We start from the raw sequence: 26,831 nt of genomic DNA, 5'->3' as shown, positions 1-26,831 counted from the left end.
GAGATTTGGATCTACTCTTATCCTTGGGGTCCTATAAAATGATATGGAAAAATAGATGGATGGCATGGATGAAACAAATACATCATGGTGGGGCCCACTAGCCAATCTGTGTGTCTAGATGGTGCTGGCCCTTATCGTGGGGCCCATTACGTAATGTATGTATTTTATATCTGCACCATCCAACTGTTTTTCAGGATTCTTATAGGAAATGAGCCTAAAAATGAAGCAGATCCAAATATCAAGTTGACCATATCATTGGAAATAGTGGTGATTGACCATTAAAAAAATTTTATGGGCGGCCAAAGTTTTGTATGAAGTTGGTATTTATCTTGCCCTTAATGCATGTATTTTTGACCTTATCAATAGGTTTGATGGCAAATAAACATTATGGAAACATTATAGTGGGCCCTAGGAAATTTGTAATGGTGGGACATTCAATCACCACTATTTCCTATGATATGGTCCACCTGTATTTTGGATCTGCTTCATTTTTGGGATCATGCTCTAAAATGATCTTGTATAAATGATGAATGGTGTGGATATAAAATACATACATCAAAGTGGGCCCCACGGTAAGGGCTGCATGGTCTTGGGTGAGGCCGAGCCGCACCTAAACCGCTCTCAATGGCTGCATGTAGCACAACCGTCCATTCAGGGGTCTTTACAAGAATGACCCACCTCCCATAAAACCACATTGAATTAGATGTTGGCCAGAAAGCAAATTGTCCATTCATTGTGCAGTGGGCCATGGCTCCTTCCCTCGATAGGCCATTTAGGGCCCACATATTCTAGTATTCTAGTTCCTCACCAAGATTTTTTTAAGAAAAAATTAGCACTGCTGAGATTGTAATATACTCTTTTTCTTTTTTTTTTTTCGCCGCTTGAAAAGTATCTTACTGATTTGAAATTTTAGGTCGTAGAGTTTTATTTTTTTACGAAAATATCTCTGCCAGCTAGGGTAAAGCAACTGAAAAAAGTAAGAGTATTTTTATCTTTCAGGATTCGTCCTTACAAATAGTAGTCTAGTTTATTAATTAAAGTATTTTCAGGTCAAATGAAAAAACTAAGATAGTCCGTGCATCTATACTAAAAAAGTACCCATTTATGCAACAAAATGCTTTTTTCGTGTAGTGTGGCCCACTTGACTTTTGGATTAGCCTTATTTTAGGGTTCAGATCCTCACACTAGCTAGCTCAAATGATGAAGGGAGTGGATGTAACATTCACTTTACGGTGGGCCCCACAGAGGGCTCCCTACAAAAAACTGGTGCAAGAAATTGTGTTAGACCAAAACCATCCATTCCAGGGTCCTAACAAGAACGGCCCACGTCCCACGTCGAATAGGAAACCCGTGAGAAAGCAGGTAACCGTCCATCAAGCCGTGGGCCATGGATCATTGTTTCTAGGGCTGATGTAGGGACCCCACATATTGTTAGACCCGGCCATGATGTATGTGTTGCATCCACACCGTCCCTCCATTTAGAGAGATTATTTTAAGGCATGAGCTAAAGAAATAAGCAGATTCAACCACAGAAAGCAGTGGAGAGAGTGACGCCCACAGTTGGAACCTTCCTAAGGTCCACCGATGTTTATTTAGATCCAACTAGTTCATAAGCTAACGCATACATGAAATAAGGGAAAACACAAATATCATTTCGATCTAAAACTTTTGTGACCCTCGGAAGTTTTCAACGGTGGTCATCACTCTCCCGACCATTTTCTGTGGTGTGGTCTACTAGATCTTTGGATCTCACTCATTCTTCAGTTCATGCACTAAAATGATCTCTCCAAATAGATGAATGGCATGGATACAAAACATACATCATAGTTGGCTCCACATAACTTGATGACATCACTTCGGTGGTGAGTCTCGCTGCTGAAGCTGTCAGTAGCTAATCCGCTTCCAGTGGACCCCATGCATGTCGTAAATCGGGCATAAATCGGGGAAGCGGATTGGCTAGTGAAAATCACACCAGCTATATAGCTGCCATATTGACGTCAATAAGTCCTATAGGTTTGATCACGAGGTATGTATTATATCCAAACCGTCTATCTATTTGGCGAGCTTATCTTAAAGTTGAGACAAAAAATAAGACAGATCTAATTATAAAGTTGACCTCGCTGTAAAAAGTGGTGGAAGGAGTGAACGCCTACCATTGAAACCCATTTTGGAATCACATAAGTTTTGGATCAATATAAAATTTGCTTTTCTTTTTCATTCAGTCTTTGTAACCTTATGAATAAATTGAATAAAAAATAAACGTCATGGTGGGCTTGAAATTTTTTTTAACGGTGATAATTTTTCACCATCTCTGCTGCTATTTACGGTGTAGTCCATATGATCTTTGGATGTGATTTATTTTTAGGACAATGCTTTTAAATGATCTCTAAAAATAAATAAATGGTGCAGGTATAATAAATATGTTAATGTGGGGCCTATAAAACTTTGATCTCCTTCGTACAACTCAAAGCTCGAGGAGCCTCCGTGCTCATCTTCACACACACTACGTACAGTAGCTATAAAGCTGGTGTACCACCGCTACCCGGAAACCGGTGCATTCGCAATCAGAGGGCACATGTGCAGAAGCCGATTGGCTGGTGTACCACACACCAGCTATATAGCTGCTGTAGGTACATGTCGTGCCAGGATGAGCACAGACGCTCCTGGAGCTCCGTGTTATACGAACAGTTCATGGGAGATTAAAGTTTCATGGCCCCACACTGATGTATTTATTATATCTACGTTGTTCATCTATTTTTAAAGGTTATTTTCGTGTATTATAAAAAAACGAATCAAAATCATATGAATATTTTCACTGTTAAAAAATTTGCAGGGCCCACTAATACATTTATTTTCCATCCAACCTGTTCATAAGGTCATAGAGACCAGAAGGAAGTAGAAAAACAAATTTCAAATTAATCCAAAACTTCTGTGGCCTCAAAAAGAGTTTCAATGATGGACGTTCACTGCCCCCACTGCTTTTTTGCGACGTGGTTCACTTTATAATTAGATCTATCTTATTTTTTATCTCAAGCTTCAAGACGAGTTCACCAAATGGATGGACCGTTTGGATATAACACATACATAGTGATCAGATCCACAGAACTTAGTGACGTCAATCCAGCAGCTATGCAGCTGGTGTGAGGTACACCAGCCAATCCGCTTCCCATGGGCATACTCTTTCACATCAGTTTCCCACTAACAGTGCAGAACGTGCAAAACCTGAGAGTGGTACGGCAGCATCTAAGACCATTGACCCACCTTATTTGGTGAACAAACTGGGCCCCACCCACATGACCGACAGCAAGTGGGCATATGAAGTTGGCCGCATTTAGTAGGCTTTTGCACCCTTCCCGCCCTCTCTTTCCAGTCAAGGGAGTTATTTGATACTCCAGCAGAGTGCAACGTTTGATACTCAGGATTTCTTGGGGACTCGGATTCAGTAGCCACCCCTATCTGTGGGCCCACCATGATGAATGTGTTGTATCCCTTCCGTCCATCCACTTTTCCATATCATTTTAGTATATATCTAAAAAAATTAAGGGGATATAAATCTCAAGTGGACCACACCACAAGAAACAGTGGATATAATAATGCCTACGGTTGAAACCTTCTTACCGCCCACCACGATGTTTATTTTCCATCCAACCTGTTAAAAAAATCACATAAATCTGATGAAGGGAAAACGCAACTATCAGCTTGGTACAAAACTTCAAACTTCTGCCGCCCTTAATAAGTTTTCAACGGTGGACATTCAATCCTCACTTTGTGGTTTACTTGAGCTTTAGATCTGCTTCATTTTTTTAACCAACTTCTTAAAATAATTTAGCAAAATAGATAAACGGTGTAGATAAAACACATACATTATGTGGGCCATCGAACTTACGCTGTTTTTGAAATCATACTATCGTATATTAGTCATTTTTAACCGTCCAATAAATGTCCGCCGATCAGATATTCAAAGATCAAATTAGAATATTTATTTGTTAATGAAACATCTAATCTGATCCCCATAATCTAGACAGTTGAATTATCGAGCATGCAATTTCTAAGTGCCTGCATATCATCTCCCACACTCCGCCAGAGTATCTAGTGTTTTCCCTTCCTTACGAAGGTAGGCGGGAGCCATGTGAACGAGTCGCTTTCATACTTTTCATTATTGCAACCGAGTCAATACCTACCGCGCACTTGGATTCTTTTTTAGATAATTCCATACTCTTCCCACCCCACCTGTCACTGTCCCACATGCATTACACGTGTTAACTTGAAAAGCATGCGAGACATCTCATCAATGCATTTGGTGGTCCTCACCTTAAAGAACACGCTCCATAAAAGCATTAGGCTGATTTACACTCACCATGCATGCCACACATTAGCAACGAATGTGGACCGTTGATCAAGATTTTCTCAAACAGCCCATTTGATGAGCTGACCAGCTTTAGTTTGACATCGGTCCATCTTGAAGATTGGACCACCTTGATATCAATCTCCATTATTTAATGGCTGGCATGCTTCCTGTATTGAAGATGGACATGGAAGAAGCATGCATTCCTTGATCTTAGGGTCTATTTATTTAGTTGATTATTCGTGATACGAAGAAAAATTGTCATCGTTATAATTTTTACTTCTATTAATTTAAATACAAGGAGTAAGGTAGATTTTTTTAAATCATTGCAGTTTTTTAAGAATTCTTAAATTCAAACAATAATATTATTATGTTTTAATAATAATTTTACGTAAAAATAATATTATTATAATTTTACCATAGATAAATTAAACATTGAATTAATGATTAAATGTATATGTTGTTGGAGGTTAGGTAAAATAACTATCTTAGTAGTTGAAAGTAGAAGTACCATCATTATAAATTTATTATATATGGTCATATCAAATATAGAAATCGTCAATGAAATGCAAATGTATTCGGATAAAATAATTTATAATTTCAACACTCTTTTTTCACATTAGTGTCATGAGTGGCTAAACAAGCCCAACTTTTAATGGCCAAGTAAGAGTAATTTTTGTTGGGATATGTTTAATCTTTTGCTGAACTTACATACCTTTATATGCTATGTAAGTAATTTTTGAGTCATTTATAAGTAGGGGTGTGTCAATGGGCTAGGCTAGGGCTTGAAAACTTAGAATTTTGAATAAACGGGCTGAAACAATTGGAAATAATGGCCGATTAGATTAGGTGCAACCAAACTTCACCCAAGACAGTGCAACTCTTATTGTGGAGCCCACCTTGATGCATGTATTTTATATTTTCACCGTTTATCCATTTTGTTAATCATTTTATAGCATGACCCAAAAAATGAAGAAGATCCTAATCTAAGGTGGACTATAACATAGGAAACAACAATGATTAGCCATTAATGACTTATAATGGGCTGCAAAAATTATGGGTCAAGTTGATATTTGATTTTTCACATTATTCATGCTTATGTGATATTATAAACAAGTTAGATGGTGAATAAACATTATAGTGATCCCTAAGATGTTTCTAATCGTGGGATGTTCAATCACCACTGCTTCCTATAGTATGGTCCACCTAAGATTTAGATCTGATTAATTTTTAAGCTCATGCCCTAGAATGAGCCGGCAAAATGGGTGGGCGGCATGGATATAAAATACATATATCAAGGTGGGCCCATGGTAAGGGTTACACCGTCCTGCATGAGCTCCCGTTTCTAAATGCCCCATGGGTGAGGACTGGTTACTTTTTTTTTTTTTTTTTAAATAATTTTTATTTTAACACGCACACGTACCTCACACACCCACAAAATATTGGAATTTCACCACCGATGGGTACTCGAACCCTTGACTCCAAGTTGAAACTCCTGTGAGCCTAACACCCGAGCAAGAGTAAAGACCCAGCACACATTGGTTACTTGCGCTCACTAGGACTTGCTAGAGTTCTGTCATGGTAAGGCTTCCATGGCGTCCACTAGCCTGCTATGATGTGTATGTTTTATCAATGTCATTGTCAGGTTTATTTTAGGGCATCAGCTAAAAAGGAGGCTGGATGGTAGGCCTGAGTAGATCACACTGACAATGATGCCCGCGTTCAAACATTCATAGGGATTATTATAATATTTATTTGCCATCCAACCTACTCATAAAGTCACGTGGAGTACGAAAAAGGAAAAATCGGATATGCTAGCTTGATCTAAAATTTCTCCAGTCTCATAGATAGCTAGATAAAACACATACATCAAGTAGGCTCCACGGAGCCCCTACCGGGACCATACTTCTCTAGTGAACGGATTGGCTACTCCCCCTGTCACCAGCCCCGTGGCTGGTGGTGGGTGCTCTGTGGAGCCTACCATGATGTATGTGTTCCATCCATTTGGTTCATCCATTTTTTCAGATCATTTTAGGGCTTGATCCAAAAAATGAGAGGAATATAAATTTCAAGTGGACCACACCGTAGGAAAACAATAGTGATTGGATATCCACCATTAAAATCCTCCCAAGACCCATTGTACTGTTTATTTGACATCCAATACGTTGATTAGGTCATACAGATATAGATGAAGGGAAAAAAAACAGACATCAGCTTGATCCAAAACTATCATGGCCCCCTAAAAGTTTTTAATGGTCAACGTTCATTCAACACTGTTTCCTGTAATGTGGTCCATTTGAGATTGGGATATAACTCATTTTTGGTCTCATGCCATAAAATTATCTAAAAAAATAGATGGGCGGCATGGATGAAACATAGACATCATGTTGGGGCCCACAGAGCACCAACCTGAGCATCATACGTCACACTATGTCAGAGTATCAATCTCTCTCTTTTCAAACCCGCGTGCGTTTTAACAAGATTTGATTATCATCAGCTCTAATTTCAATGGCCGGCATGAGTGAGTTGGAAGAATGAAAAAGCCGCGTACAATAAGAATTATTAACATACAACAATCTATGTGAAATCTCACATACAACGCTTTCATTTTACACCAAATTATCATTTATATAGAAAATCTAATCCGTTAAAACTGTGGACCACTCAATAAGTATGAGTATAATTGAAAATGGAATCAATCCATATGTTAATTAGGCCACATCATACTTTCCACCAATCCATCGGTTGTCCGTTGATTTCGACAGTGTAGCTCACCTGATAAGCGGATCATCCTGGTTCCTCCCCAGGTTGTCTTTAAGATGGGGCCCACCTTCTTGCAAAGCTTGGATGTTCTACTATCAGATGTGGGGAGAATGTACACGGACATTTCTCTCTAATACGTGCCTACTGCACGTGTAGAAATGGCATTTTCGATATAAAGAGTCATGTTCACACGGGCAAGTATAAAAGAGTTATTTGATACTCTGGTGGAGAATGATGCTTGATACGCAGGCACTTAGAAATGGTACACGTGGCATATGTTAATTCAAATCAAACTGACTAAGTTGTAGAAACCACTTCTATTGATTAAAATCCTAACCTCTAATTAATGGACACTTGTATGTCGAAATACGACCATTGGATATCTTTCATTAAAATCTGATGGTAATTAATTAAATAAGGGTAATATACGGCTCATGATTCATCTAAACAGATACACATGATCTGGACGGTATAATTTGAATTAATTTTATGACACGTGTACAAAGTTCAGGTAATTTATAAGTACCTGCGTATCATCCATCATACTCCGCAAGAGTATCAAATGTATTCTCATTATAAAATTGTCTTTGTTTGTAGCTGACTGGAAGTCAAGTGGCAGTATGGTAGGTGATCAGAACTCTCCAATAGGTGGGCCACATCAGGAAGGGCGAAGCCAAAAAAGAAAAAGAAAAAAGAAAGTTGAGTATGCCACGTCATAGACCCTCATGCTTTCTAATCGAATGTGGGCCGTTGACTATATAGTATACATCGCCCCTTAACACCATCATTACAAAAGGGCCCTGGCCCCACAAGATAAGATACAGATTCGCCAACCTATTACGGCACGTTTTCCTTACGGTGGCCCACCTCTTTTTATCTTCGAGATGGAAGCCATAATGTCGACTTTATGGTACAGACGAGAGTACCTGAGATATACCGTGCATGTGTCAGGTATCCAAATCGTGTATTGGACGTTTCATATCTAGAAGGTGGGCCACGCCATGAATTGGCTAGATCCAAAACTCAGTTGGGCCACACCATCATGATAAGTATAAAATCATGCATAAAGACATAAAATCAGAGTTGCATCTGATGGACGGATTGAATTCCGGGAAAATATAATGGTGGGGCATCTATATCGCTTTTGTAGAACCATTACTACCATCGGCCTTCCAATCTGAAAATCAGACCATTCAATTCGAAGCATTTTTTAGCCATGGGCTGTCTATGGATGGATGCACCAGATAGACGGTTAGGATTCATGATCACACGCCCACACATACAGCGCCAGGATGCAATGAACCAAGGTGGATTCACTGCAACGAACAATAAACCCCACGTCAGTTTTGTTTGTTGTGGGCAGCTTTCCACGTCCGATGGACGGTAGAAAGTCATGGACCGCTGACAAACTGGTCTACGGTACCCGGGCACGGGTTTGGTGAGTCAGGGTTAAATCATGTGGGGCCTACTTCGATAGATATGTTGTATATCTACGCCGTTCATCTATTTTTTCAGCACGTTTTATTGCATGTTCTAAAAAAATGAAGTAGATCCAAAAATCCGGTGAACCACACCACAGGTAAATTTGGTGATTGACCATTGATTTTATTTTATTTTTTTTGTGGCCCATAAAAGTTTTGTACGAAGATGATATTTGTGTAATCCCTTCATCCAAGTCTATGTGATCTTATCAAGAGGTTGGATGGAAAATAAACATTATTGTGGGTCCTGGGAAGTTTGTAATGATGGACGTTCAATCACCACCGTTTGCTGTGGTGTGGTCCACCGGAAATTTTTATCTTCTTCATTTTTGGGCCATGCCATAAAACGAGTTGGCAAAACAGATGACGGCGCGGATAGACGACAAACACATCAAGGTGGGCCCTACGGTCAGTGACTCACCCACCAATCTGTTACCCTGAATCTGAACCCTTGATATTTTTTTTTCATAAATCAGACTGCTAGGATTCCTTCGAAGTATTTCCAAGAAAGGCCCACCATCAGACGGTCCGGACTGACCGACTACGCCAATGATCAGCCCATGAAATCAGGCCATTGGTAAAGGTAGGCCCGAGAACAAGACTGCCCCAAGAGGTGTATACGAACCGAGCTAGTTCTGGTTAACTTGCTCGACTCGTCTCGAAAAAGCTTGATTCAACTCGGTGCACCACACATTAGCTGCTGTAGGTACATGTCGTGCGAATACGAGCACTGACGCTCCTCGAGCTCCTAGAAGGTCGAACAATTCAAAGGAGATCAAAGTTACAAGGACCTTATAGTGATGTATTTATTATATCTATACTGTTTATCTATTTTAAAATATCATTTTATAGTATTATCCAAGAAATGAATCATATCCAAAGATCATCTGGGCCACACCATAAATAGTAGTGGAGATAATAATTTTCACCGTTAAACAATTCTTATGGTCCACCATAATGTTTATTTTCCATCCAATTTGTTCATAAGGTCACAAAGACCTTAATGAAGAGGAAAAACAAATTTTATATTGATCCAAAACTTCTATGACCCTAAAAAGGGTTTCAATGGTAGACGTTCAATCTCCCACTACTTTTTGTAGTGTGGTCCACTTGATAGTTATATTTGTCTTATTTTTCATCTTAAGTCTTAAGATGAGCTTGCTAAATAGATGAACGATTTAAATATAACACATACTTCATGATCAGACCCACAGAACTTGCTGATGTCAATATGTACCTATATAGCTCGTGTGAGGTACACCGCCCTCACACCAACCAATCCGCTTCCTTCAAAGTTAGAGTTCGAGTTCGAGCTGAGTTGAGCTGATTTTTTTAGCTCGAAAATGAGTTTGAGCCGGTCCCAACTCAACTCAACTCAGATTGAACCAATTTGGTGACTTGGTTACTTTGATATTGATGTTGCTTGATGTGTGTTTGATGAAATAACTCAAAGAAGTGTAACAGGTGATAAGGAAGGTATGTATACAAAACTAGCACTCTATTTTTCTTGGTTTTTTATGTTTGCTTAGAAAGTGTTTGATAAAATGCCTATAAAACTATTATTGCTGTCTCAAATACAAAGAGATTTTAAAGGTGGAATTTAGGTGTTTATAAAAATATTACAATAGTGAACTCAGCTTGATCTTTGCTCGAACTGGCTCGAGCTGCTGATAGAACCGAGCCGAGCCAAGTTCGAGCAGAGGTCAGCTAGTGGCCAAGCCGAGTAGATTTGAGGCCAGCTTGACTCGGTTCAACTTGATGTACACCCCTAACTGCCCCCACATGCAACGTTACATCAGTGCACACAAAACGTGCGTTTCACGAATATAAAAATCAAACATCTAATGATCCAAACGGAATCCAACAACACGATAAAACTCAAAAATCTACTCTCATGATAAAATACTTGAATGGTATTTTAGCTTTCTATAAAGGAGTGATGGGTGTGTGCCTCACCACCTTGAATGAGTGATGGGTGTGTGGTCCACCACCTTCTGTCAACAATTTCATATTAAAAACATGAGGAATATTAGTACTAATTTTATATTGATTGTCGAAAAGAATAGAATATTATCATGCTCCAGACGTGCACCAAAAGTGAGCCACGCGCCGTTCTTCCGACCGACTTCTTTGGGTTCCGAAGCCGAGTCGTGAGGGAGCCGCGAAATCAGATGCTATACTAGTTCAGTCCGATTTTGAACCCAAGCCGAGCCACGACTTGCTTTCCTCCGGCTTGGCTGGAGCTGTGGACCCGGCGTCTACTTGATATGGAGCTTTGGCATTAATCCTGAAAATTTATTAAAATATAAAAAACAAAGGTTAGGGTATTGTTTCTAACGCACAGGGGCATTTTGGGAATAAAATGTATAAATTAGGGGCTAGCGTGCAGAGGTGGTCCAGTGATCAGAACCGTCCATCCTCTGGGCCTTGCTGTGTGTATCCAATGACCCAATAATCAGGCTGAAAGGATGATTGTGACCGTTGATATGTGGAGTTGGATGCAGCCCTTTTATTTTATTTTTTCTATTCGACGGTCCACAATCAACTTTACTACAGATAGACGGTCATTATAATCCGTTTAGGATGAATTTCTTACTGTGGTCAGCATAGAGTAGCTTCCTGAAATTGTACGGTTCAGATCATCGGACCATCTCTGCGTGGGGGCAAAACTATCTCATTTTAGAAAAAGAGAGCTGATCACCTACAACCGGCTGTATGCTACCTCGGCATGCAGCTTGATTTTCTTATCTACGTGTCATAGATACAGGACATTGTCCCACCATGAAGACCGTCTGTGTGGAAAATCGGGACGGTTCATCATATTAGGTGGGACACACCTGTGTGTCGGTTTAGACCGTCGGTGGTCTGATTACTTTGATGGTATGGCCAACTTGATAAGTGGGCCGGTATGATTTTTTATCCAGCTGAAATCCAGTGTGGGGCCCACCGTCTGCTTGGCTCAGATGACCTCTAGAAGTGACACGTGGATGGAAAAGATGGGGTTGCATACTAAGTCAGCATGGAGCCGGTTGTACAGTCTTGAAGACTGGTGTCCTGATTCCTGTGATCACGGACCGTCCAAACAGTGCCCATGTTTCGGTGATCCACACCACTGATATGATGGGGCCCCACCGGATGTGTGATGGACATCCACGCAGTGCGTTTCGTAGGTCCCTGATCAGCCGTATCTGAAACTCAGGTGGGTCACACCATTTAATATATCTATATGTGTGTGCGCGCGCGGGTACAACGAGGTCGACCTCATGAGAACTTCCCATGAGATCGCGCTGTGCGGGCCCACCGTGATGTGTGTCAAACATCTACCCCATCAGTAAGATGCACCATTCCATGGTAGGCCATATCTTTAAAAATCAAGTCAATCCATGATTTGGGTGGGCCACACCACATACAACAGTTAAGATGGGTTACCCTCCTATTAAAACATCCATAATCATTTGTTGGGCCCATCAAAATGTGGTTCACAAATCTAGCCCATCCATTGCGTGTGTTCCACTTGGATGAGGGGTCGGACCAATTTTCAGCCACATCCAAAACTCAGGTGGGCCCCACTAAGTGATTTTATATATTTTAGTCATGTCTTCAAATGGTTTTAGATGATATGGCCCACCTGAGTTCCGTATATGGCAGATTTTGGGATATCCCATAACCTAAAGGGGACCCATCGAATGCACGGTGTTGATGTTCGACACACATCACGGTGGGGCCCACACAGCTCTCGACCTCATGGGAGGTTCCCATGGCCCCACCAAGTGCTTTTATATGTTTTTGGCATGTCTTCACGTGATTTTAGATGGTATGGCCCACCTGAGTTCCATATACTCGGTTGATTTTTGGGATATCCCATAATTTAGAGGGGACCCAACAAATGCACGCTATTGATGGTCGACACGCATCAGGGTGGGGCCCACACTGCTCGACCTCATGGGACGTTATCATGAGCTCGAGCGCATAGCACCTTTTCCCACACACACACACACACATATATATATATATATATAAAAGCAATGGCGTTAATTACAGATGGTCAGGATCATTTACACAAAAACAGGTCTGACCAATAGTCTGATCCATCTATTTATTAGGGTAAGTCATGAAATGGGTTGTAAACTTAATGAACGTTTCAGATCAATGGATTGGACGGTCCAAGTGAACTGATGCAACCAGGAACACTATAAATAGGAGCATTTCTCTATAAAGCGAAATAACTGAATATAGCAAAATTACATACCGGCCCTTTCTCTTCTCCAGGAACCGGTGGAGTGAAACCTTTCTAGCAATGGGCAGATCTGTCAAAAACAAAAAAATAAAAAATAAAAAATAAAAAAATGTCAGTCTCCAAGCTCTGAAAGTTTTTTTTTTTTTTGAAGTGTGCGTTTGGTTGCACCAAATATCATGAACTCATGCACCAAATTAGACTGCTTAATCATAATTAAATATCATGAAATTTCATAACATATGGACCAACCAAACACACCCAAAAGAATAATAATAATCAAAGAAATTGCATGAATTTTTTGTTTTGAATTTACCAGACGCGTCTTGCAGAGGCCGTTGAAGACACTCAGGAGGCGGCGGGTTGCTGCCGGAAGTCGAAGTAGCATTAGAGTTCCGTTGCGGGCCACTTCCACGCTCGTTGCCGGAAGCTGTAGCGGTTCCAGTGCCCGAACCCGACACGATCATCTTACTAGCTAGCAGCATCAACTCCTTCGCCTTCTCGGCCGGAAAATCATCAAAGACAAGGACTCTCCCGGCGTAGAATATCGTCATTTGGGCAGATTCCGTCTCTGCTTTAGGCCTGATTTCAGTATCCAACCTCAGTACCAGCTCCAAATTCAAGTAATGAAAAATACCGTTTTTTTCTACGTGCATGAAAACAATGAATATTCCGAATTTGACTAGAATACCCATCACATTGAAATGTCCGTGGGTGCTGAATCAAGGGTATTTCTGTCATTTTACCATATCGACATGCAAGATTCATCTGATCACGTACAGCTCCGGCATCTTTCCCGCCAATGTTTCGTTTGTGTAGAACATCCGAGCCGTTACATGGACCAGATGATCTTGGTGGGGCCCATCGTTACATGGATCAGATGAGACTGAATGCTGATAAGCATACATAAGGGAGTTTGCAAGGTGATCAATGGCCCACGTGCAAAATAACGGTGCAGATCTTAAACTGTGAAAATGACAGGAATACCATTTCCCCCACAAACAACTTGCACGGTGGTAATGGAAACGGATTGGCTCCTCCCCTGCCACTGGTCGGTGCTCTGTGGGCCCCACTATGATATATGTGTTTCATCCATTCCGTCCATCTATTTTTATAGATCATTTTATAGCATGAACGAAAAAATGAGGTATATCTCACTCTCAAGTAAACCACATTACAGGAAACAGTGTTGAATGAATGTTGACCATTAAAAACGTTTTGGGGCCCATAAAAGTTTTGGATCAAGCTGATATTTATTGTTTCCCTTCATCTGGGTCTTTATGACCTAATCAACAGATTGGATGTCAAATAAATAGTACAGTGGGCCTTATGAGGATTTTAACGGTGGATATCCAATCATTTTTTTTCCCTGTGGTGTGGTCCATCTAAGATTTTTATCCATATAATTTTATGCATCAAGATCTAAAATGATCTGTAAAAATGGATGAACGGAATGGATGAAACACATACATCATGCTGGGGACCACAGAGGACCGACCACCAGCCACGGGGCTGGTGTCAGGGGGAATAGCCAATCCGTTTCCCAGTGGTAATGGGTACTCGAGCCAACCTCACGGGTCGTTGGTACTGCAACTCATGGGCCGGGCTCTGATGTGAAATCCTAGGCCCATTGGGCTGGACGGGCCCACAGTCAAGGACAGTTTAGTAATCAAGGTGGGCCATCGTCATCATCGGTGATGAACGGACACGATAGACGGTTGATCTGCCGTGGTACCGTCTCATGCATTTACGTTTATAACTCACGTACGGGCAGACAAATCCTTCAGCCCATCTAACCGAAAAATCGTCCGAAAACCGATACGTATCGTACACCATGGCCACCGTCAAATCGTACTCACTGAGCCGAGTCGTAGAGTCGGACTGAGTTCATCCCCGTGCGACTCGCCAGTAAATATTTCTGGTTGGTTGTGTGGAGCCCACAGTAATGTCTTTATAAGATCCACTCCGTTCATCAGGTGATTCCAATGATATTTGCCTCAAATAGAAAAAATCAGGCCAATCCATAATTCCAGTGGGCCACAAATAGGAAAAATTGTGTGTGGGGCCCACTGTGGCAAGTAGATAAAATCCAACCCGTTCAAAACATGTGACTAACCAAGATGAAGGAATATTCAAAAAATCAACGGCTTTAGTTTCGTACCTCGACTCAGCAGAGGGTCCGACACTGGCACGTTGGGGAAAAAAGCCCTTGGATGTAACGTTTCGGTCCGATACGAGCTCCTTTCTCTCCGTAACGTCTCCCGATATTTCCATCTGCGGCAGCAAGTTCATTGTCGTTGTGGGACGGAACGTTTCGGGCTGCCCTGCAAAAATCATCACAACGAAGAAGGAAATCAGAACCGCTCATTTTTCTCAGCAATTATCTGCCACGTGTCAACACGAGAACAGGTAAAGATCCCGCGAATATATCGGTCTTTCAATATATCAGCTTCCAACAAGTTTTGAATTTCTCCGGAAGCGTATACACCGAGAGCTAGTGTAGTGTAGATCGGAAAAGGAGAAATAAATAGTTGACCGAAGCCATGATCCGATAATCCAGGCCGTTTATCCGATGGGCCGTACAATGGATGGATGATGCTCCAAAAATCTCCTATCAAAACTAATTCTAACCGTTCGATCTACTGTCTTCAAAATAGACCGTTAAAATTTACAAAAACCAAAAACATTCCACTTCAACACATCTGGCGATCGATTGTACGGCTAGGATACCTCAAACTACGAGGATTTTTAACCCATGCTCGATCCATGTCGAATCCACCAGATCAACGGTCTTGATGGCCGGAGGAAATTCACAAATCTAGGCAAAAAGAAGAAGAATCAATCCAGACCGTACCTTTGGGTTCGAGATTGCAAGTCATGCCGAGATTGAGATCTCCAAAACTGCCCTTCTCCTTCAGATACTGGCTCAAGAGGCTGCACGTGTGGGAGAAACTCGACTTCTCCGGCGCTCTCCTGACGGAGCTCCGTCCGGAATCTGACACACCCGGCGAGTTCGACATCATTTCCGGCATAAAACCGATATATCTTTTCTTTCTTTCTTTCGTTCTCTGTATCTGATTTTCGCGGTGTGAAGATTGGGAGTCTGTTTTCTCTTTTTAAACAGGGGAGATATTTGATACTGTGGCAGAGTACAACACTTGATACGTAGGCGCAAAGAAATTGTACACGTGGCAGTCATTAAGTAAACATAGGCGGACTAGATTGTCGTAATTTCATTATATAATTAATATTCTCAAAATCAGTTTGGCTAGGAAATTTCACCCTCTGATTCAAGGACACACGTTGGTTGAAATAGGACCGTTGATTTTTTATTTTCAACCGTTGAAAAGATGTTCACTAATTCTGATATCCAGATGATAAAATAATTTTAGAATTTGTTTATGACACATCCAAAGTCGTACCCACGCTTTGGACAGTTTAATTCGACTGATTTGTATGCCAGATATGCATTTTCCACGTAATTTCCACATGCGCGTGTATAATCTGTCACACTCTGCCAGACTATCAAAGCGTGTCTCTTTTCCACATTGTCTGTCTGGTATTATACGCACGTGATCTTTATGTTTTGAAGAGGAAGGAGGGATTTTTGGACAAAGAAATGCTAAGCGAATTGCGCGAGGAGATTGAATAGGTGAGTCGCGTCACACGTACCGGTTGGAACACGTGTAAGAGATCAAGACCATGCACTCATCTGGGGAACATTTCAATGGCCTGGTATTATTTTCACCTGGTTTCTGGTTAGGTGAAATTTCATTTTGGGACCCACCTAATGACTGGCCTGGATCTTGCATCCCCCTGCCGCCATTGGCACGTTTTCGCCGTTCTCCTTCTCGGTCTCTCTTCGCGCTCCGTCCGAGCTTTTCCCACGAGCGTTCGTTTTGCGTTTGTCGCGACTAAGAACCACTGTGCGTCGCACCGAACTGGGGCCCGCATGCTCATTTTACGGCTGATCGGAACCGTCCATGCTAAGGAATCTACGATATCAAGCCTACTGTAATGAAACGAATTTTCAACAGTTCTTATGCTCAAATCTAAAATCCAAACATTAGAATCATCATTGAAGGGTGATTATGGAAAACAGCTTATTTATGGCATTGAAGAAAATCTGGACGGTTCAAATCATCAGGCTATCTCAGCGTGGGGGCCCAACGATGGTTCAAAACGAACTCTTCACAGGATATTTGATTTCCTGATCTATCCAATGGGGCCGTGGCAGTAATCCAGACCGTTGGTCTGTTGCACCCACCTTGATGATTGACCATTCCCCAAAATCCTCTCATATTGAACGACCCAGGCCACTAAAATCGGTCCTTTATTTGTTTGAATGTGGATAGTTATCATATTTCTCTTTGACCGTTTCTTCCTAGGCCAATATTCTAACCGCTGAGATTTTCTTATTTCAGAAAATTTTGGGTATGGTCCATCCAAGGTGATCCCCAAAATATCAACGGTCCAGATCAGTGAAACCTAGACCATACCTGTTCAAACCCGAAAAACCTAGTAAATAATGCAAAGCCTCGGTCTACGTTCCTATAATTCATCATTTAGAAAAGAAGAGATTTGATATTCCACCTGCATATGGAGCTTCATACGCAGGCGTTTATAAATTGTACACGTGGCATCCATTAACTCGAGTTAAATCGTATAGATTGTGTAAATCACTGTCGATAAATAACAAAGATCAGATCAGTTGAAACAGCTCTATCCTCTGATTCATGGAAACATATTTGTTGAAATAGGACCATTTGATTTTTCATTTTCAGCCGTTCCTTAAACGTCCACCAATCGGACAGTCAGATAAGCGAATAGTCTTAGTTATTTATTCATGATACATTTACACTCGTACCCATGATTTGGACAGTTTAATTTGAATCATATGCAATCTTAAGTAACTTTAAAGTGCCCGCGTATCATCCATCACACTCTGCCAGAGTATCAAAGTTTCTCTCTTTATATAAAAGCAACCTCAATCTAATTCCACACGCGGCATCTTCAAGCGCCGGACACAATGCCCAACCCCAGACAACATAGTACACGTGTGATCGATCCAGGACATTCATTAAAAGGGTCACCACGTTTTATATTCGTAAACGTTAAATCAATCCTGTCCACTCATCCAGAGAGCGACACATGGGCATTCGATGTAAACCGCTGGTTTTCATTTTCTGAACCGCACGGTTCTCGGACCTGGGAGGCCCACCTAATCATGAACCTTCCAGACTGTTAAGGAACTTTCACTGCAGGACCGCTCACTTGCATCTTGATTCCTGGGCACGTGTATCACGTTGGCACGTGGTGGAGAAGACACGTGGCGGAGCCGGTGAAGAATAACGGTTTCCGTTTAAGGTCCGTAAATGACCGTTAGTTGGTGAAATCGCTAGTCTGATGAAATATACCATACTGTCGGAGCATACACATGCGCACGTCTACGGTTACACGTGGAAGGATACAGTCAATCCAAACCGTCCAGATTGTGTATCCAATGTGGATGGTAAGAGATCAAAAACCAGATTGATCTGACAATCTAAACCCACAATCAATTTTCCTTTGTTCCTTTAATTTGGTGGATCGTTCTTTTTGACTGTCCGTTTATGGACCCCACTCAAATTCTAGGACATCCAACGGTTTTGATTTTGGACTACGCTCCACCCTGTGGGTCCCACAATTTGGACCATTGTGCTGAGTGCATTTTTGTGATTCATCCTTCCGTATTCTTCCAAGAGTGAAATTCTTCGTACACGTGTGGTGATCTAGGACGTTCATTTGGTGGCATTGCTCTGATGGATCACTGTTTAAAGTCACAATAAAGCTAGACTACCCTAAGTTTGTTTGGTGGCTTGCATTTGATATGTATTAATATGCAATGAATTTCAATCTATCTTAAAGAGGTTATGTAAGGCCATGCACCAATTACCACCATTTAAAGAGGTTATGTAAGGCCATGCAAAAAATAAGACACCTTTGGCTAGTGGGCAAAGCTCTGTGGGCCCCACATTGACATATGCGTTTTATCCACGTTGCCTATTCATTTTGTTGGCTCATTTTAAGGAGGTCCGAGTCCAAAAATGAGGTATATCTAAATTTTTAATGGACCACACATGTTTTTTGTTGGGAACTTTTCAGTGACTAAAAAAGTATTGGGTTAGGTTGATATTTGTGTTTACCCTTCATTACGGTCCATGTGATCTTATCAACGGGACAAATAATTAATACGCATTACAACAAGTCCTAAGAAGTTTTTAATGCTGGACATTCAATTAACATTATTTCCTAGGGTGTGATCCTTGTAAGGTTTGAATTTTTCTCAAATTTTTAGGCTAATGCCCTAAGCCCAAGGAGCTTTGACATAAGCTAGCTGGCTGGTGTCAGGATAACTAGCCAAATGCATCCGCAAAATGTAGGCATGGTATTACTTGGCCTTTAGGCCGTTTGTACTGGTGGGGTAGGTCGGCAGGTCGAGTGATCGAAAATATTAATATAATGAGCTCCATTGTGGATGGCTCATGCATCAAAATAATCTTCTAATTAGATAAACTTTAACCATTCGCTCACCTGCGCACTATTTTGCATCGAACCGGGGCGAATTTTTTTGAGAACCTATCATATGTCATTTGACTCCAAAATCTGAACGGTCAATTTGAATCAGCACTTCATGAAACACCCCGGGCCCAATTTGTAATTTGATCCAAAACTCTGGTGGGCCATGAAAAATGAAAACGTTTTCCTCCCTTGAATTGCATTTCTCTTTCTTATGGCCCAACAAAATTTTAAATCAGGCTGAAAATCCCTTGGGGTTTCATTGGATTCCGCATCACATGGAGAATTAGACACTCATGACACGTGGAAAAGTGTGCATAGGTGAGCATGACTCTCTCTCTCTCTCTCTCTCTCTCTCTCTCTCTCTCTCTCTCTCTCTCTCTATATATATATATATATATATATATATGCTAACCTATGCACCTTTGCACATGTGTCGTGGACATGGAATGGTCCAAGTGATGTTGTAGCTTTTGAAACTTCACAAGCCCAACTTTTAGCCCGATAGAAAACCCTGATAGGCCATATTCAAATGAAACAATTTTCTCTCTTGATTTGCGTTTCATTTTGTTATGTCTCATTAGAATTTACATCAGACTGAAAATTGGGTTTACAGAGTTTGAAAGGGTTCCGCTGTTCAAATTTTGTGTATATATAGCCATGCTCACCTGTGCACCTATGCAAGTGCATACCTTTGCACGCGTGTCATGGGCATCTAATCCAAACGGTCTATGTGAAGTAGAATCCCGTGAAACCTCAAGGGACAAGTTTTCACCCTGATCTAAATTTTTAATGAGCCATAGCAAAGAGAAACGCAAATCAAGGGAGGAAACCATTTTCATTTTTCATGGCCCAACAAAGTTTTGGATCAAAGTAAAAATTTGAGCATGAGGGGTTTCATGTGGTGTTACTTCACGTGAATATATATATATATATATATATATATATATATATATAATATATATATATATATATATATATATATCAAAAAATGCCAGAACATTCCATGGCTAGGATCTTCCCGTTGCCGTTTCCAGTGCATTAGCTAACCATTCTAAAGCCCACTGTATAAACGGTTTGGATCACTTAACCAGAGCCCCACTTGTACAGTCAAATAGTTGACTCCAAAACATGGACACTTTTGCAGTGGATTTACATTGTCCGGATGCATCAAAATATGAAGTGTCCTGATGCACTATTCTGTAGAATGGGGCCCATGGTTCGGCGATCAAGACCGTTGATCTAATGGCCCTGATTTCAATAAATATCCTAAACAAGAGATTCCTAACCCGTGAATCAGTAGCCTAAAAGTATACAATTATTGGCTTGTAGGGCTATTATCTCCCGGTAATGAATAATTTTTGGGTGATCCTCCATCTCTGGTGGGACATCAGATCAACGGTATGGATCAACGAAACAAGGGCCCCACGAAAGAATATAAAGTATTTTCCAGTCCCTCCGACCCATTTAAAGGCACGGACGTAACGTCGTCAGTTTCCCATTCTTACGTTATAACTCCGTTTCACGTCGGCACGAGATCGTGGAAAGAACCCCGTTGTCCCCACACGCTCAAACGCCCAACTAAAGAATGCAAAAAAAAGCGTCCTCGGTCGTGTAAAATGGACCAGGACCTCATCGCACGTATGTAACTCCGCACACGTGTGCCGAATGACACGCGTCTCGCGAGGCCCCTCCAGAAAGTAATGCCGTCACATGCATGAATGTATGGACCCACTTATCCGCGGCTCGGATTTCAGCCACGTGCCAAAATGCCACGTGGAATCATTTGGTTGGGTAGGATTCTCTGAGCCAACCTCCTTTTTTTTTTTTTTTTCGTATCTCATGCGGGCTCGAAGCCTGTCACTATCTGGAGTGGATTGGTTGCGGCCGTGGCCTAACCCAACACGGCACGGCTATGAGCGTGGGCCCACCTTCCTTGATGTATGTATGGTATATCCACGCCGTCTATCCGTTTTTCCAGCTAATTTTAGAGGTTGATTTAAAAATTGAATCAGATCCAAATCTCAGGTGGATCTCACCATTGGAAACAGTGGTGATTGAGCGCCAACCATTAATATAAGCTTGATTCAAAACTCTCGTATCATACAAGTAGTTTTAAATGGCCAGTCACCATGGTGAGAACCACCTGAGAATTCGTCCATTTGTAATTTAGATTTAATTTAATTTTACGCTTATACTAAGGTATTTCAAATATGTTATTAGACGCTCGTAAAGATTGATACATATGAGTAATAAACCTAACTATTCGGCAATATGAGATTGAAATGGGCCATTTGATTATTTGGGAGTTATTGGCCATCACGGTGGGTGTAAAAGCAGTTATGATGTATTAATAGTAGAAAAGTGGTCACTTTTTTTTAATATATATATATATATATATATATATATATATATATATATATATATATATATATATATAATTTTTTTCATTCTAAAAACTCTCCAACATAATTTCATAATAGATTTTGATTACCTTTACTATAGTTTTTAATATTAAAAAGCATAAGTTAAAATGATTAGAGCGAATATAAGCATTGAGAACTTTTTTCTTTCAAAAACTAAAAATAATATTATTTATATAATTTTTTTAATTAATTCTAATGCTTAATTGTGGTGTTTAAACATTAGAGATATATAATCATGTTTATAAATTTAATAGGCAGTCCAATACAATACTCTCACTAAAGAGTGGACTGTTACATTATTATAAACATGTTAAAAAAAAATAAATAAATATATATGTGAAATATTTATATCATTTTATATTTTGTAAAATTTACAAAAATATATTTTTGTAACCCTCACAATGATCATAATGGTCGTTACGCCTTATATTGGTCGTTATAGTCAATAACTGTATCGATAATGGTAGTGACCGTTACGGCTACCCTTACCAATATAGAATACTTTAGCTCATACATTAAAAAAAATAAATGAACAGTGAAATATACAGTACATAAATCAAGGTGGGCCCATGGATAGAGCCGGATAGTGTTGGGTGAATCCAGGACCGCTCCTAATTTGATCCCATCATTCTCTCGGCAAAGATGTGTCTCTAAGAGTTGCTTGACTCGCTAGTTAACTTAGTTTTGTATTAGAAAAACAAGAACATGGTAGAGCTATGGGGGGTCATCTTAAAATTAAAGCATATCTAAACTTGAAGTGGACCACACCACATGAAACAATGAGAATTAAACGTTTATCACCAAAAAATTCTTAGAGATCACAAATTATTCCTATTTTTGGATCAAGTCGATATTTGTGTTTCCCCTTCAATCATGTTTGTGCCACATTTTAAAACTAGTTGGATGATAATAAAAACCACTGTTGGCCCTAAGAAGATTTCAATAAAAGTATGGAAAAAAAAAAGATGCATGGTTTAATACGAAGGGGAATAAATTGTAAAAAAATAAAATAAAAATGGATATGTAATGTCATGACTTTTATTTTTTGAATCTCAAGCCAACCGTTCTGATTCTAGTATATGCAGTTGGACAGCATATGCTTGGACTCGATCGGTATACAACCCTTCCACGTGTCCTGTGGAGAGATTGATACACCCGTGTTCTCGTGTGCCGGGTCTACTGTATAGCTCTCCCAAGAGAAGCGGATTAAGTATTGAGTAAAAGCAGTGGGGCCACCATTATTTATGTATTTTATCTACTCCCTCCATCCATTTTTAATAGATAACTGGAGGGCTCGAGCTCATAAAAATGAAGTATACCAAAAGCTCAAGTGAGCCGTACCATGGGAAACCGTGTGAAATGAATGCCTATGTTGAAAAGGCGTTACCGGCTACATAAGTTTTAGATTAATTTAATAATTGTCTTTTCAATCTAGTGCTTGTCTATATATATATATATATATCTATATATATATATATATATATATATATATATATATATATATATATATGGGTAGAGCTCATGGGAATTTCTCATGAGGTCAAGCTGCGTGGATCCACCGTGATGTGTGTTGAGCATTAACACTACGCATTTGATGTGGCCTCGAGGTTAAAAATAAAGCTAATTTAAGACTTTTGTGGGCCACACCACGTGTGAAAGTTGAGAGGGGTTATCCTCCCATTAAAACATTTATAATTGTTTTTTTGAGCCACGGAGATGTTCACAAATTCAGCTTATTCATTATTTGTGTTCCATTTAGATGAGGGGCTAAACTAAGTTTCAAATGCATCCAAATTTCAAATGAGCAATACTAATTGTTTTTATATGTTTTAGATATTTCTCCATATGATTTTAGATAATATGGCTTACCTGTAATATGGATATGACTGATTTTTGAGATATTCCATAATTTAAATGGGATCCATCAAACACAAGACACTGACGTTCGACCCACATCACAGTGGAGCCCACACAGCTCGACCTCCACCGCATGAAACCATTTCTATATATATATATATGTGTGTGTGTGAGAGAGAGAGAGAGAGATGTCATGAACTGGACAATGCCGGATAAACATCACTATAAACCCTAAAAAAGTTTCAACGGTGGAAATTACTATTCCCGCTATTTCCTGTGATGTGGTCTACTTGGGCTTTGGATATGATTCAATTTTAAGCCCAACCCCTAAAAGCTAAAAAGATGGATGAACGGTATGGATAAAACCCATACTTTCACGGTGGGCCCAACAGAGTTTACTCAGTTCCATAAAAGCGTCCTGAGTTAGTACGTACGCGGTCCGATTTCGTTCCGGGGGGATGCGGAATTTCTACGCGCTTGCAGCAAAGGCCCCGCCCAGAAAAAGCACTGTGGGGCCCACCTTGATGTCTACGAAATATCCACTCTGTCCACGTAGTTAATCCGGCTCCATTTAGGATCTTGTTTGAAGGATCAAGCAGATCTAAAATTAAGTGGGCCACACCACAAAAAAACAATAAGATGTGATTCCCACCATTGACACCTTCTTGGGCCTACAGTGATGCTTTTATGCCATCAAACCCATTTATGAGGTGATTCCCACCAGGTTGAAATGAAAAGAACAAATTTCAGCTTATACGAAACTTAGGTGGGCCCAGAAGGGTTTCATTAGTAGAGTACCATCAAAACTTTTTTTTATGATGTGGCCCACTTTTATTTAGAATATGCTTGAAATTTGTTCCCACATTATATCATGAGATTTCGCAACCAATGGACGGAGTGGATTTAATACATACATATCATGGGTCCCACTGAGACCTTTGTCGCACTGGATCTATACAACCAAGCGTTGCAGGGAACTCTAGATGCGAAATAATTGGAACGGACACGTGGCAGTTACCCAACGAGGAGGAAACAGCAGCGAAGTCCACGCGCAAAACGCGTTCCCTGCAGTTGCATCATCAGCCACTCGTTTTCAGTCCAAAAGTGCCACGTGGCGAGTCTTTATTGGAAGCAGTTCCAACATTTTCCTCGTGTCTTTGTTGTTGAGTTGGTCAGTTCCGGTTTTCTGATGGTTGCGTTTTTTGAACGTTGGAATTGAATTCCTTGGATTAGAAGTCTCTGCTGTTTTTTATCAATGTGAAATTCCTGACTCTGCTGATGTTGATTTCCTTCTTTCCTTTTCTCCAACAGCAGCTGGGCCCCACCACGTGCTCCTTGACTCACTCAAAGAAAAAACGCACCTGTACTGGTTAGAAATTGCAAGAGAGCTGCAGTCTTTCCGGAGCAGATTTTGTGTTACTCGGGTAACGCCTCAATGGGTGTTACCCTTACCGTGGGGCCCACCTTGATGATGCGTTGTATATCTATGTCGTTCATCCAATTTTCCAGCCTATTTTATGACATGGTTCTAAAATTTAAGTAGATCCAAATATCAGCTGGACCACACCATAGGAAACATTGGTGATTGAATGCTTACCATTAAAAACTTCCTCGGGCCCAGTGAAAGTAGATTCGTAATGTTTATTTACCATCCAACCCGTTGATAAGGTCAAACACAACTTGATGAATGGACAATACAAATATTAGTTTGATCTGAAACTTTTATAGTCTATAATTTTTTAACAGTCATTTTTATACTTTTTGAGTGGTGTGGTCAACTTGAGACTGGATCAACTAAAATTTTTTTGGATAACAACCTAAATTGAGTTGAGAAAACAGATGGACAGAGTGGATATATAAAATATTCATCAAGATGGGCCCCACATGATAAAAGTAACCCATGTAACACCTAATCCGCTCCCCTGTCCCTTAAGGCAGGCGTTCAATCACCACAGTTTCAAGTACTGCAGTCCACATTAGATTTGGTCCACCTCAGTTTTCATCTCATGTCCTAAAATAATATGAAAAGACAGACGGACAGGATGAATATACAATAAACAGTTGAAAGTGGGGACACCGTATTTCGAAGGGAATGGATTCGGTGCGGCCATGGGAACATCTTGATGTATTTATCTGTTTTGCCATATGATTTTAAGAAACCAAACAAAGAAATAAACATATCAAAATCTCAGGTGGACCATATCATAAGATATAGTGGTGATTGACCATTAATATCTAATAATGGGTCACAAGAATTTTAAATCAAGCTTTTATATGTTTTTCTCCCTTGGTTTTTGTTAACTATGCGACCTTAATTATCATCAATGTTTCCTATAGTATGGTACACCTGAGGTTTTTATCATGCCTTAGAATGATATGGTAAAACGGATGGACGGTGTGGATATAGAATACATTTGTTAAAGTGGGCCCATGGTAAATGCTACACCTAATATTCTACCTCCCTTGAAGGAGATGACACCGTAGAGGCAAGAAAATTGTGGACAGACATCAAATTATGTGGGTCTAATCATGAGGTATGTGTTATATCCAAACTGTACATCCATTCGGGGAGCTCATTTCAAGGCATGAGACTAAAAATAAGACATATCTAGCTATCAAGTGGACCACACTGCAAAAAGTAGTGAGGGATCGAATGTCTACCATTAAAAGCTTTTTGGGGTCAGGGAAGTTTTCGATCAATATAAAATTTGTTTTTCCTCTTGGTTTAGGTCCTTGTGACCTTATGAATAGATGGGATGGAAAATAAACATTATGGTGGGCCTTATGAATTGTTTAACAATGAAAATAAGTATCTTCGATGTTATTTGTGGTGTGACCCAAATGATTTTTGGATACGATTTGTACTTTGGAAAATGAATCATATCCTGAGTGGCTGGTGTACCTCTAGAGGTGGGCATTTTGAACCCGATCCGGTGGATCCGACTCAATCCGACCCTACTCGGTACCGTTCCGAACAGAACCGACGGTTTAGATCAACCTGATCGAGTCTGTCCACCCAGATCCAATCATCTTTCGGGTCGGGTCCAGATATAGGTCTATCCGGACCGATCCGACCCGAATATCCGAACCGAAAGGATCCGACCCGACCCGGAACAGATAATATAAATTTTCTTTTATATTTTTTACCTTCACTCGTTTATATTACA

The 26,831-nt window shown here is 40.4% G+C and overlaps 1 protein-coding gene and 1 long non-coding RNA gene across 2 annotated transcripts; both read right to left on the bottom strand.

Annotated features, from left to right (window-relative positions):
* Nucleotides 1-10,467: 10,467 nt before the first annotated feature.
* Nucleotides 10,468-15,928, bottom strand: LOC131227299 (protein TIFY 10B-like). Its single transcript, XM_058223072.1, has 5 exons — nt 15,678-15,928; nt 14,985-15,147; nt 13,140-13,405; nt 12,839-12,896; nt 10,468-10,876 (listed from the first exon to the last, which is right to left on the bottom strand). The coding sequence occupies exons 1-5, from the start codon at nt 15,853-15,855 to the stop codon at nt 10,774-10,776; spliced, it is 768 nt and encodes a 255-aa protein (XP_058079055.1). The 5' UTR covers nt 15,856-15,928; the 3' UTR covers nt 10,468-10,773.
* LOC131227300 (uncharacterized) lies at nt 11,099-11,805 on the bottom strand. Its single transcript, XR_009162173.1, has 2 exons — nt 11,379-11,805; nt 11,099-11,332 (listed from the first exon to the last, which is right to left on the bottom strand). It is a non-coding gene; the product is annotated as an uncharacterized LOC131227300 (long non-coding RNA).
* Nucleotides 15,929-26,831: the final 10,903 nt, after the last annotated feature.

This window comes from Magnolia sinica, chromosome 15, assembly GCF_029962835.1.
Source record: "Magnolia sinica isolate HGM2019 chromosome 15, MsV1, whole genome shotgun sequence".
Classification (NCBI taxonomy): Eukaryota; Viridiplantae; Streptophyta; class Magnoliopsida; order Magnoliales; family Magnoliaceae; genus Magnolia; species Magnolia sinica.
The sequence above is the reverse complement of the archived record's forward strand: the minus strand, read 5'-3'. Positions and strand labels throughout refer to the sequence as shown.

What these genes read in the sequence shown, in the direction of transcription:
- LOC131227299 (XM_058223072.1), bottom strand. Translation starts at nt 15,855, where the DNA reads ATGCCGGAAATGATGTCGAACTCGCCGGGTGTGTCAGATTCCGGACGG. An exon ending in GGACCCTCTGCTGAGTCGAG is followed by an intron (nt 13,406 to 14,984) that starts GTACGAAACTAA and finishes TACTGAAATCAG; the next exon opens with GCCTAAAGCAGAGACGGAAT. An exon ending in GCCTCTGCAAGACGCGTCTG is followed by an intron (nt 12,897 to 13,139) that starts GTAAATTCAAAA and finishes TGTTTTTGACAG; the next exon opens with ATCTGCCCATTGCTAGAAAG.